Here is a 14,262-nt window from a genome sequence, read left to right on the forward strand (position 1 = left end):
GAGAGCATCCTCAAGTGACAGATCTTTCAGTCTATGCAGGTGCATGTCAACTGAAATTAAAGGGGCAGCTTTTCATCAGCTTGATTCTGAGGTAAATTGACCAACTGCTCATCTTTCAATGAAGAACAAAGGACTAAAAATCACATAAACAGTCAATGTCAACAACCACTATGGGAGAACCAGGAACTGATGGCTGCCACTTCAGGGCACATCTTCTTTCCTTGGGCATGCTTATATCACCCCATGGTCTATAATCTACATCACTTTGAGTAAGTAAATTTTTACTTAGGTTTTTGAAAATGGAAAATTTTATTTTCGGCCATTTTGAATTTCAAATATCATTAAATGTTAGAAATTTGTTCCTCTAGTTTGTATGGTGACCCCTGATTTTTATTTGTGATTTGGGAAGAGAATGGTAGAAGTTCCATTGAGGAAAGTTTGAGCAAATGAAATGATTTGTCTTTCACGTTCAAGGTGCATTACTACCTTAAACACATGCAACTGTTGTTATTTAATGTCTACTACCATAAAACTTGTCCAAACCGAACACCAAAGGGACTGAGAAAACTTTGGTTTACAGAGATGTTTGGCTTGTAGAGGCATTCTATGTGGAAGGGACTAGAAAAGGTGTTCAGTATAGACAGGTTTCCAGTTTAGACAGGTTTCACTTTATGTCTCTTTAAAATGATATGGGCAGGGCCGATTGGTCACTCCATCACTGGTCTGGAAACGCAGCAGGTGTCTTTGTGGCAGAGCTTGATGTGGGTAAACATTAGTCAATGGTGTCCATATTATTTACATGTCATTTTTACCAGAAAAAGTACATTTTCATTTTTTCCAAGCTGTTGGTACAAAATATTGCCAAATGGAGGTTAATATATATTCAATAGGTTTCAAACTTTGAATTTTTTAAAGTGTTGTGTACACTGCACTTCCATATTACAGAAATGGATGCCATAATTGCTGCATTGTTATTACGAAGGATGTGAGATCAAATGACAATGAGTATTCACATTTTTTTTCAATTTTAAATGAGTGAATAGTCCAAGTGAACAGTGAAGCCCAAGAAATATTATTTTAATGTTAGGGTTGAGCTTCCTCTCTGCTCTGCAATACTTATCCCTGAATGTGTATGAATTAGACTTGACATTGTGGTTTATGGCATGTCTGATATAGTACGCCGACAACCATATCAAATATTAGTCATACACATTCAGTGAATTTTCTAGTGCAGAGTAGAAAGGAACATCAGCCCTGATGAAATATCAAACGCTTTTATTAATGTCACACTAGGGCTGAACCCATAAGCTCGCACAGCTATTACTAGAAAGTGAACATTCCACTGTTCATAGTAGATGGGTTGTGAATAAAGATATTTTTAAGATACCACTCTTTGCCACGTGTGTTGATACCTCACAGGCTCACTAGCTATATATGCAGCAGCTGGCTTAAGACCAACTACTCAGCATGCTGCAATATACTTTGTGCCATGGTCGTGACCCTTGACTCAAGAATTGACTCATGACATGTCCACAGCTGCCAGAGTGCAGCACCTGCACATTTGATGCAATTGAATGGTGTGATATTTCATCACATATGAAACTATATCAGTGTTTTAATTCATTTTCGTTGTTTTCAGTTAATTTAGTAGTTTTATAAAAAAATAACTTTGCTTGCATATCTTGCTTGAATTAAAAACTATTGAAGTTGGGCTGTGACGTGCGATGACGATATCACAAGAATCATGGGATAACAATGGCAATGACTATGTGGTCAGAAATATTATCATACTGCAGTTAGGCATGCGTATCAGTGAGCCACTTGCCGCCACCTTTGCCAGCCAGCTATTATATCAATATATTTTTTATACTATTAAAGCCTACAAAACCCAGTAAACCCGACTTGCCATTTTGACTAATAGCAACTTACAGAATATCTCATGTACATTTTAAAACAGAATCACCAATTTATCCAAAGGTAGAAAGTTGGCCACTTCTCAACAATGAGGAAAAGGGGAGACAAATTCAAAGACAACCCATATAAAGCTGTAAATATAAATTGTTATGTTGTTTTCAATTCATTGTCTGAGCAGCCCAGCACCCCCCCCCCAAAAAAAAAGCAAACCACCACGTAAATCCTGTTCATATATTTTTCTCTTACTCTGGTATGCCTCACTCAGAAACTAGCTATGCCAGCTTTGCACATCTGTTTATAAGAAAATCCATTCAGGCACCAAATGAATGAAATCTTTCTTTCACCTCTGCCTCTGTGGAAGAGGGGGTCTATTTCTTTCACCATTGAGAACAGGTTGGGGCCAAACAAGAGTTGAAAAAGGCCAATCAGTTACCAATATGACATGCATAGCCGAGTTCTAACGAGTTTTACGCATTTGGATAAAAATCAGATGAAGATCGCTATGCCACTATCGGTTACACTATTGGTTGGCTGGTTTGCTCTTTCAAAATGGTCAGTTATTCTGGCAGATATGTGAAATTTGAACAAGACCTATAGCAGTTGATTGATTAGATGAATTTGCAATCTTTACATGATTTCAATTGACTGACATCACATTGTATTTCATATGACAGACCAGAGTAATATCAAGTCATAGTAATTCCGTCCACACTGTGCTGTTTGTCCATTATGTGAGAATTTTTTGGGCACTTGACGCTTTGTTCTTCATGTTTTGATACACTGTCTGGATAACTTTCAAAGCTAGTCTTTGGGTTATCGTTTCAAAGAAGTGATAAATTAAGAGGCAGAAGATTACTACAACAATTTGTTACAACATGATTTTGTACAAAAGACAAACAGATATAGATTTTTGTCCATACATCCATGTTCTGCTTCTTACAATCATGTCTTGAGCTCAGTGACCAGCTGTAATGCAATTCCGCATGAGACCAAAAAAAAGGTACAAACTAGACCAAAGCCACTTCATTCTACACTGGATACATTTATTAAAATCTTTGAACTAATCTACAAGGAACGTACTGCATAAAATTGCCAGTAAAAAGGCTGGATTGGGACATTTGGAGGCCTGAAGTAACTGGTAGCGCTGCCACTTCAATACATACACACTCATACAACAATACTCATTTCTTCAAAGTTCAGACATTCTCTCTCTCACTATGTCAATGAAACAAAGCTGATCTTTACAATTCCAATTTATAAGGCATGATGATGTTAATATTACCAGAACTTTTCTCACGTCGACTGTAGTTGATAGATAAAAATTTGTCAAAGTATCAATCTGAAGCACATTTCTTTATCTCCACCTGATTATTTCTACTCAAGATCAAAAATCAATCTTTAAGATTCTCTCTCGTTCACTTACGGTAAGCATTTGCAAAGACACTGAGAAAATGGTAACAAACGACAAAATAAATTACAGTGATGGCAAATCTTTGCACAATCATTCATTTGAGATGCCAACAAATGGAACCGACAAATATGTCAAATATTTGAAAGAACAATGCACATTTCATTGACATGGTGATGGAAGTTGGGCAGTTTGGATACCAGGCACAATAACGGTCCCCAAATGTCTTCATTTTACACAGGGACTCCAACATTTACAAAGAACAAAGACAAGAAAAAGAATGTAAGTATTTTTTCAGGCAGTCGTCTTGCAAAGCACGTGAAACAATGAAATTCCAACAAAAAGCTAAAAGACAAATCCACCCTGGAACTACTTTTCTGCACTTGTGGGACATTGTGAAAATGACCTCAGAATGTTTATATATATAAAAGGGGGAGTTATATTGTAACATGTGCAAATTTTGGTTCACTGAAAGTGAACATTGTGTTGTACTTGGATATACCATACTCAAGCAACGTTCCAGAAAACAGCACGAAAAATAGGAGCGTAAATTGAAGAAAAGCTGATGAAATCCAACCTTCTCGGGAAAAGATACAAAAATACTACAGTACTCAATCAATGACTATGGGAAGGAATCTGGAAATATAGAAGTTTTCGGTCAACGAGAATTGAAACGGATCATGATTATCAATCTTTTCATTTAAAAACGTCCTACGAAAGAGTAACTCAATCACACAGGCAAAAATATCAACCTTTCTTATCAAGAGACAGGGAACACTGAAACACGTTTGAGCTTAAAACTTGCTACCTTATGGATGGTCTTAACACTGTACATTTATATACCATCTTGAAGCCGGAAAACTAGCATACTTGGAAATACTTAATCTTGACACTGGATTCTCTCTCACAGACTAAGCACAACTTGTATAATAATAATTTGTACACTTCTGTTTATCTCATGAAAATACCATACTTCTGGGTCTGTATCGTTTGGCTGAATCCCCTGATGAAATGACCTTAAAAAGTACAGCATATATGGACACTCACTCCCCCCCCTCAAAAATGATAAAAAATTGTTATTATTGGGGGAAAGAGGTTTTCATTTTAAGAACCGACCCTGATCTTTCTAAACAAACTGAATCACAAGATGGTACTGAATAAGAGTGGAGACAACAAAAAGGGACATATTTTAAATTTTATCAACCAATGGATATGAAACGTCACGTTTGCCAACAACTGTTGATTAATCTACCTGATGAGTGGCATGACTGTGAAACCTGGCAACAGATGAATGGAAAATTCCAAGAGTCTTGCATCTCTCTCTCTGGAATGTTGAACCGTTCTTGCAAATGACAGGATCAGTGTCTAGCAGAGATACTTGGCAAACTATTCCTCTCACTTGTCCACAGAACTTCAGAAACACCACAGTGCCAATAGTGGATGGCCTCACGTTGAAACCGTTTTAAAATGAATTTGATGGCAGGTAGACATCTCAACATTATTCCATCGGATTTTTTTTCCAAACTAATCTATTTTTTATATGTGTTTTATAAAAAATAACGGGAAATCAAGAATCAAACAGTGTTCTCCCCTTCATCTTCGTCGTTGTTATAGGAGTGCCATGTAAGGCGTTCTTCATAAAACGAAATCACAATCTGAGGACATTTAACGTTGGCTTCCTTTGCTGGTACAAGATCCGCTTCATCGCTTCCCTTCCTGTTGAGTGTACGGGAAACAAAGATAGAAAATATGACAAAATTTGTGTTCCACGGAAGTGTAAAAAAAGATATTATATATTATTGCCTGAATACATGGGTTTATGTACCAGAGAGTAGATGACAATTTGCCTGACGCCTTGAGGGCAAATTGTCTCCTGCTGCAAGGGCTAATTAACCCATGTATTCAGGCAATAATATTTTTATAACATGCTTCTTCACAGTTAACACTATATGACACTTAGTTACATGCAGGGCATTCTCATATGAGTTTACTATTATCTACCAGCATCAAACAGATTTTACAAAGTCAAAATAGCAGTGCGCTTATGGAAAATTTGCCGTCAAAAATATCGAAGGGCTTAACTGGATCAGGTAACTAAGGAAACCGGTCATTACATTGTTCATCCCCGGATGTTCCTATTCAAATCAGTGCACTGATTTGCACTAACATCAAGGCATGTAATAAATTACAAAGGCCAACGCATCTTATGTGCTGTGTCCCTGTGCAAATCTGCCATCCATACATCAAAACTGAAAACTTATAGTGCATTATGGAGGTAAAAGATGCTGTACTCTTAATGTGAACTCAGGTCACCTGTCATTAGTATACTATCATATTATTTTCAAGCAGTGATTTCGTTTAGGCATATGGAAACTATGAACACCCTTTAGTAAATACATCTACTGCACATTACTTCTACTATTGAATATTTATAATTTTAATATTTCTTCTCTGTAAATAATCCTTATTGGACATTTTCACACTGCAAAGACTTCCATGTATTAAGTGAAATAATCTGTTATCTTACCACACCTATCTCTTCTCCATCTGCGGAGTCATTAAAGGTATGGTGCAAATATCAAGCCCACACAATACACATAATACTACAGTGTCTTTTCATACATCAATGTAGTTGTACCAGAGGATGGCAGAAAAGTCAGAGTCTAACAAAAGCACTTAGTCTTCAGAATCTCCTCTGTTACAGAATAAATTCAAATCTTACCATTTCATGAGAAACATGAGTTCTCCATTTGAATCTGTGGCCCCAATTATCCTCTCTGGATCTAAACGCCTGGCAAATCCCCTCAATCCGGAATCATCTCTGCTCTGGACAAGTTAAAAGAGATTGACATGGAAACAAATGAGAGTTGTTATTATAGGAATTTATTCCCAACTATTAATCTCTGTCTGGCTTCCTTTAATGTCTGCCCATATTCTACTTTAGAATGAAAGCTATAAGCTTGATAATTTTTCACAAATTTTGTTCTATATGTCCACAACAAGTTCTTGTTCTACTCACCAAAGGATGCTGGAAACATCCACTATTCAGCTCGCCAACAAAGCTGGTATGCATGTGAAGTGCAGTTATAGTTTACATAATTTAAGCCAAGATTAATATTTCCCTTGCAGGGTTTGCTCTGGCTACTCAAGCTGATTAGCCTTTTTGGCTAATACAGTGTGAACACAAGTAGTCAGATTTTTCTTTTGAGAGGTGAGGTCAAGGGTCACACACATTCATCTCGAAGGGTCAAAGGTGATATCATTAAACACTCAAGAGTAATCATAACCAAATATTTCAGAAGTCTGCCACTTTCTCATCATCATATGTATCCTCAGTGCTGCTTTAATAGTTCAATAAAAAGAATGCTTCGTATCAAAACTCATGCATGACCATTGATCACCACTTGAACTTTGAAGTACAAAAAAATACAGAAAAGAGAAACATCCTCAAGATCTTCATGAACGTGGCATGGCATGCCATGATCACTAGTACTGATACTGATACACGTCCGTGCATGGCCAAAAGACAGCAAAACTCAGTAACAATTTCCGAGCTAAGTAAACAGTGTTTTACAAAGCTGTTTCAAATCAAACTGGTTTGCACAATCCCTCGCTATAAAAGTGACATTTTGGTGACATTTCAGCTTGAATCATACCTTGAAATAAAATATAAACGAGAAACAAAGACATCAGTATGCTGCCGTTCACGTTCAAGAGCATGGTTTGAACCAGTGAACTGGCATGTGCATTGGCTGCACGTAAAAGCAACTCTACTTTCCAAGATCAAACGGTCCGTGTCTTGTGAAAACAACAGCAGAGCAGTGAAAATTGTAATGGTCACCGGTAAAAGCTCTTCACAGATGAAAGGATGATCGCTGAAAACAACTGAAATTGCATGTATTGACTATGACAACCTCCCGGGGAAACAGGACAGCGTGAACGTGAACAATGGCGGACGTCACTGAAGTGGGACTATTCTATTTACTAGTAACGGGGGACATTTCGGAGGGGCACAAGTACATGTATACGCGCCATTTTCCTCACGATACTATCACGGGAACTTCGATGTCCCATTAGTTTCTTTGATCTGAAAAGTAATTTTACCAACTTGTACGACCCATTATACTCTGAAAACAGTGGCGGGGCTTATACTTAGATGAGTACGGTAGTACTATGGTGAAAGACTTCCCAAGAAGTAAAACAAACACCGCAATGCAACAGAACATCGTATATCCATGGTAGAACAAAGTGACCGAACGTGCAAATTTTGCGTCGCCAGTCTGGCGATTGTTCTGACCGGCTGAGTCGCCAATGAGTGAATCAATTCGCCATTTTGCCGTCTGGCGAGCGGTAGCGCGAACACTGCCTTGTCAACAGTCACAATGCATGACTTGTACATGTACATATAGAGACTGAGTTGACAAGCTGCATACTGTAAAATAACAGAAAGTAGCATCCCTTTGAGTGCTGTAATTTTTTCCCACCAAATCTGTAGTGCAACATTTTATGAATTTTTTTGATTTATTCCGTAATTTTTTGATAATTTTGGACCAAATGGAGATCGCTTTTCATTAGCTATAGTGTTTAATCAAAATTTTGGGAAAAATCTGAAAAAAATTAACTGGTTCATATTTTATACAGATGAAAGAAAAATTGACTTTGGCACTCAGAGGGTTAATTTATTCACTCAATGACAAACTATCAGAAGGCAACATATGCTGAGGCTTTTTTCATTTGAAGATTTTTAACTGGTGGTAATGCACAGTAATTACAGTCAAAATGCTTATAAGACCCTTTTCAGACTTTACACAAATAAGATCATTGGGAACTTCAACTTGAAAATGAAACTTGATATTTGGGTAGAAAATAAATTTTAACATTTTCAATACTGTATGCAATATAAAAAATCCTGCAACTTTCACACACTCAAAACAATAAGTGTTAACCCTTCAACTGCCATGGTTTATCCCAATCCTATTCCTTCCTATGGCAAAGATGGACCTCTACACAGCCGCAGTCAAGCTTTTGGATACCTTATTACTTACTGTGTCTTTTTTGTGCTTTTTCTTTTTTGTTTCTTCCGAACCATTTACTGTAGATTTCCTTTTAGTTTCTTTAACCTTTTTGTCTCTTTCTTCGTATTCGCCAATGAGATCTGGACAGTCAAGATTTTCTTTTGGTTCCCACGTATTTTCAGCACTAAGAAGACACAAAAGTTGAACATAAGTAATTTTGGATGACACAGTTCCCACTAAGCAACTGTTTTAGTGTCTTTTCCTTGATAGAGTGACCTGGACAGCATATAGCTTGTAAACGCTGCAAGAGATTGGGGCTTTAATACACCTATTTCTGTAAGGACACATGATTTTGTCTGTACCATGGTCCCTTTGAATTCCCGCTTTAACCTATTGGCATGCACATTGTAGTACATCATCCTTATACCAAATTTGCAATCCATCTGTTCAGAAAAGTCCGCTAAATGGCCAAAGAAATGAAAAAAATGTCAACAGAATAGCCACCAAGTGGCAATTCTGGATAATATTAAGACTCATATCATACAATAAATACATGTAGTAATACCTTGTTGTAGCATCATATACCCATGCCCACATTGCTACATGCTGGTGACATTTACTGTAAAATGTCAGCCGTGATTATTTATGGTAAAAGTCGAGATATGCAAGATCGTCAGTTATGTATGGAGTGTTTGTGAACTACATTTTGCGACTTGAAAGAAAGTAAACACACAAAGTGGCCACCACTCTCAACATACGATATGATGTTGCCAGGATGAATATTTGAAAAGTTCTGAAGATGAAGGATATTGCCTGTGGCTGAATAAGGGAATACTAAGCGGAATCTTGCTATCCTATGGTTATTCTATTCAGCGTTTTGTCAGTTTTCGACAAGCTCTAGCAAACATTTCACTGTTTGCACAATCTACCTCCAAACAGCAGTGATCACGTGGCGTTAAAGTAACATTGTTCACACAACTATTGACATGGCCACCTCTCTCCCTCCGTATGGCGATTGGGTGAAATCAAAATTGGGAGAGTTTTGAGGCAGAGGAGAGTTTTGATTGGTAACGATTGTAATAGCATATTGCATAATCAAATGTTCTTCCTGTACGACTTTTTTGAGTACTGTTACCTTTTTTATGGTGTTCATTGAGATATAGCAGATCTTGTCATGAATGACAGTGATTTTTGTGGAAAGACATTGTATAGTTCAAGAATGAAGCCTGTTTACATAAATATTTCCATATCTATGCGCATGGCAAAATATGAGGAAGCCTAAAAATTTAAAGAGTTTCTTGTTATTTGTTAAATTCTGGGCATGGGTGTATGGTAAATCAGTTACTACTCAATGACCCCATTCCTTGCCTTGCACAGTACATAAAATTACCCAAGAACTGACTTGTACCACGAAGGTTACTTTTCCCTAGACTTTTTCTACAAGACTGATAACAATAATGTGAAGCATCTAAATAATATTATCTGTAAAAGTAGGGTTAGATAAAATTATTAAATAACAATAAAAGTCACATTCTGCAGGTACTACCAAATGCAATACGTTTGGGAAGGAAGTTATCACAAACTCCAGGGGTCATTCTCTGAGCGAAGATAGTATGTAAATTTCTTTTGTCATTTCGATTGGGGAAAAATCAATATCCTTTTCAATTAATCAGATTCAACATGTTCAGAGCATAGCTGCAAGAATTGTACCTTGTTCAAAAGTCACAGTGATTCTTTATATCACTCCAGTCTTTTAAAATGAGAATTCGGAAGAATGGTGTGCTTAAAAGTATGTTTTCAGAATTATTAAAACTAGTCTATGAATTTGTCTGCACATGGGAAGCATGGTTGACTTCTGTGAAGAATCTCAAATGGTACAATCAAAATGAATCATGGGATGTCTCTAGTACTGTGCGCATCGTATAAGTTCAGTGTCATTTGTGCTGCGTTAGACAAGTGTCTAATGCAGCACAATTGACAAGAATGCTGATACAACACAAGAACAGGCAATATTGGGTAATAACCTCTTAATACATAGTCCAGTTACACACATCAAGTACGTTTGCAGTGTTTTTGCTAAGGTTTGGGAATATTGGTATAAATTTGGGATTGCATTGATATACCAAGGGGAACCCCGGTAAAATGACTGGGGAACCCTGGTAACATTTACCGGGGTACCGGCTTTAGCAAAAACACTGGTTTGGTACCTACTACTAGTTTCACGCATTCACACAATTGTCTGATAGATTTTATAAAATCCACGTATCTGGTGAATGTGTGAAACTCCAGTATTAGATACACAAAACACACTTGATACGTTCCCTGTTTTTGAAACATTGCTCTGCAATCCTGCATGGAGAAAACTTTCCAAAGTTATGACCACTGACTTGTTGCAATGTCATTTAAACATCCTTTAAAATAAAAATACACAGTCTCTCTTCCAGCTACTCTTTACCAGAAATGTTGTTGAAGTCACTGTCGCAAGTCAGAAGTGATACTTACTCAGAGTAACCCTTCCATTTGAGGAGGTATTCTACTTTTCCTCCTTTTATTCTTTTATCAACAACTTTTTCAACTTGATATTCCTCCTCCTCTTCTTCCTCTGCCTCCCCAGCAACTTCCTCAACGGGTTCCTCTTCCTTCTTACTCTTTGTTTTACTTTTTCCCATGGCTGACGCTGTGCAATAAAACATCACCACATGCAGATTGAAGTTCGTGGTAGAACATTGGACTATACAGACATGAACACACGATTCATTTGAAGTCCTCTGAAATAAGACTAAGTGCTTGAAAAAGCCTTTCATTTGCCTTGAAATGCACTGTCATTAAAGGTATACAGTCACCTGTAATCTAAATATGCCCATATACGGTCAAAGGGGCGTTCCTTGGTATTCAAAATGCCCATGTAAGGGCGCTGTTTTTAAAACGGTCACCCACTTAAAATCTGTGATTGGTTAGATTTTCTTTCCATGGTAACTGTGGCAAAATTGGAACAGGTGACAGTATACCTTTAAGGTAGAATGTGCCTCAGTTACTAATATTCAGACTCAAATTTTTACAGTGTTTATCTGGTCTACTACTTCTTAAGGCCCATTTTAAGGCTCTTGGAGAAAGAAAAATTTCAACTGTTGTTCATTTTCCATATCAAAAATTACATTTTCCCCAATGAGCCATCTTGAATTTCAAATATTGGAAAAGGTTAGCTAATTTGTTTCCCTGTTACCAAAATATGCACGGTTACCCCTGATGTTTATTCTTGATTTGGTTTTACTGAGGAAATTTTGAGCAAAAGTTTAAGCCTTTCACTTTCAGGGCACATGCTAACTTAAGGGCCAAAACATAACCACAACCTACATACACATCATGTTTGAAGTTTATATTTTTACAAAATGTAAGGCAGAAGGAAAAATCAAGAACAATGATTTCACATTCCTTTCATTAATATTTCATGAAAGGTGGAATTCAAAAATGCCTGGCACATACAGAAATACATTTTTAGAATTTATGTTGCATTAAAGGGATACAGTCACTGTCTTTGATATTGCTTGGGTATTTTAGTTCCTTGTAAGTGATTATTGTATATTCATGTTTTCTGCTCACTGAAATGGTCAGTCATCAGAACTTAACTCTCTCCCTGTATCACGATATGACAATGAATGCTTTGATGACATAATCTATGGTGCATACCAGAAATTACATCATCAGCATATTGACATTAATATGTTCTTAAGATATGGGTAGAGTTCTCATGAATGATAATACAACATGTTTAAGTACGCAGAACAAAATAATTCTCACATGAAATCAACATAACATAATCTGAAAAGATAAATGACTTTGTCCCTTTAAATAAATGGTTTTTGATCAGGTGATGTCCTTTAAACAACACAAACTGCTAAAGTCATGCTTATCACACATAGTGACATATATAGCCCATGATACAATAATTAATATCATTTTAGCGTTGTGAGAGATAATTTTTCATAAGATGGTCGTGTGAACACAATGTACACATAACCATCTTCATACTACTTAGAAGTTTACGTTCATTAAAAATGTTTATTACTCCAATGGTTTAATTATTTCTTCCACGTAGTAACCACAAACGTTTTGTGCCTGTATGCTACATCGACCCAACACACGATGAATAATCACAAGATCCAAGTGATACCATCACAACCTTGCCTTGATACCATGCTAAATACCTAACAAACAATCCTTGGTGAATCAAATTAGTGAACATATAATCTAGCTTTATCCTGAAATTGTGGAATTTTTAATTCATCTCCCCAGACTATCTTAGACATAGGAGTTTATAGCACTTTAACACTTAATTGCCTTGAGTATGTTACTATTGTGTGCACTTTTTAACTCTTTCACCCCCAGTTCCCTGTATACAGGTCCAACTTCACCATAGAAAACAATGGATTTAGGACAAACCATGGTGGTGAAAGGGTTAAAAAAGATATCACACAACAGCAACCTATATAACCTTATTTCCTTTCATTTCTGATGTATTACTATGTAAGACAAGAAATTGCTTGACTTCAGCTTGATAAGAGAGCGAGAATGCAGTTGCAAACTACCACCAGAGCCACACAAATTGAGTCATGACAGAAATACATTTTACATGAAGTCTCAAATATAAATTACAAATTGTTAGTGTGACAACTGATGTACTTCATGACAGCAATGCACAAATTTTGCATATTTTATGATTTTATTGCCAGCATTTAAAACAATATTCAATCATAAAATATGGAAACTTTTTGATTTGTGAAAGATGAATTACATTTATACAATCTTGACATAATTTTGCAATCCTATCCTATCAGCTACTACTCAGAGAAAATTCATGAACACCTTACCTGTCCTCTGTCAATGTGAGTTTTTAATAAACATAAAAAGAAACATTAAAACTGCATATACGCAAAGCAGCTTTCTCCATCCCAATGCTTGTTTTAAATATATGAGCTGAGCTTTACCTATGCTTCAACTTTCAATTTTTTGCAATCTTTACAAGTATTAACTAAAACTGGTGTATATTATATTTGAGTTCTTCTGATTCAAAATAGAACAATTTTATCAAGCATTTTTGGCTTTTTACGTTATATGACAAGCGACACTGACAATTGAAATGAGGATCCCTTCCTGGATGCCAAGGCTCATTACGTATGCAAATTGGTGAACTTAGCTATTAGCAGATGCAGATGAGCAAAGCTGTGTCTCCAAATTTAAAGTCCGAAGAAAAGTACACGTAACATACCCATCATATAGAAAAGTGGCAGTAGTATTTATTTTTGCAGGCGTCTCGAGCAAGCAAACTGGAATTCACTATGTTCTTGAATAGTTTGACGTCCACTGTGAAATATACAAACGTAGCGTGCTGCGTGAAGAACACGCCACATGCAAATAAGATCTTAACTCTACAACTAGTAGTTTCCGAGAATGCTTGATGCAATGACGCCTTGAATTTAGAGCCGTGAACATATTGACAGAGTCCGTGTAGAATGATAAATTTTAGAGCTACGGTGGGAGGGTTACATCTTGATATATCTGTCACGACAGTTGGCAAAACAAAGGATTTCAGATGCAGCGTCGGTGTACACAGAAAATACAGCAGCCATTTTGAAAGAGTTCCAAAAAACACCTCTGTTTATATGAACAAGATCAACTTTAACTTGAAATATGTGTAGCTTCATAAATAGCATTATTGCCATTTTAGAGAGTAGAAAATTGCATATGTTATGTATTTCCAATGTTTTCTACACTCACCTGAAGTAGTTTGTATTGAAGTCTGGTTTGAAAGATGGCTTACAAATCGCGGGAAAGCTGCCTATGCGCAAACGCAGTGACATCATCCGGGTTCTTCAGTTTCTTGGCGCGCCCCCTTGGCAAGTTGATGCAAAGATGACTTGAATAAAT

General features: G+C 36.7%; 1 protein-coding gene across 2 annotated transcripts; it reads right to left on the minus strand.

Annotated features, from left to right (window-relative positions):
* Nucleotides 1-2,936: 2,936 nt before the first annotated feature.
* LOC139116745 (chromobox protein homolog 1-like) lies at nt 2,937-14,237 on the minus strand. 2 transcript variants are annotated; one of them, XM_070679375.1, is made up of 6 exons: nt 14,113-14,237; nt 13,604-13,723; nt 10,840-11,014; nt 8,368-8,521; nt 6,045-6,148; nt 2,937-5,038 (listed from the first exon to the last, which is right to left on the minus strand). In XM_070679375.1, the coding sequence occupies exons 2-6, from the start codon at nt 13,608-13,610 to the stop codon at nt 4,897-4,899; spliced, it is 582 nt and encodes a 193-aa protein (XP_070535476.1). In that variant the 5' UTR covers nt 13,611-13,723; nt 14,113-14,237; the 3' UTR covers nt 2,937-4,896. The 2 variants fall into 2 exon arrangements, with proteins under 2 accessions (XP_070535476.1, XP_070535477.1); XM_070679376.1 differs by lacking the exon at nt 13,604-13,723 and having other exon boundaries at nt 14,113-14,236.
* Between the last annotated feature and the right edge of the window lie 25 nt (nt 14,238-14,262).

Source organism: Ptychodera flava, chromosome 18 (genome assembly GCF_041260155.1).
Source record: "Ptychodera flava strain L36383 chromosome 18, AS_Pfla_20210202, whole genome shotgun sequence".
NCBI classification, from domain to species: Eukaryota; Metazoa; Hemichordata; class Enteropneusta; family Ptychoderidae; genus Ptychodera; species Ptychodera flava.

What these genes read in the sequence shown, in the direction of transcription:
- LOC139116745 (XM_070679375.1), bottom strand. An exon ending in AAAAGCACAAAAAAGACACA is followed by an intron (nt 6,149 to 8,367) that starts GTAAGTAATAAG and finishes TAACTTGTCCAG; the next exon opens with AGCAGAGATGATTCCGGATT. An exon ending in CTCATGTTTCTCATGAAATG is followed by an intron (nt 5,039 to 6,044) that starts GTAAGATTTGAA and finishes TACACTCAACAG; the next exon opens with GAAGGGAAGCGATGAAGCGG.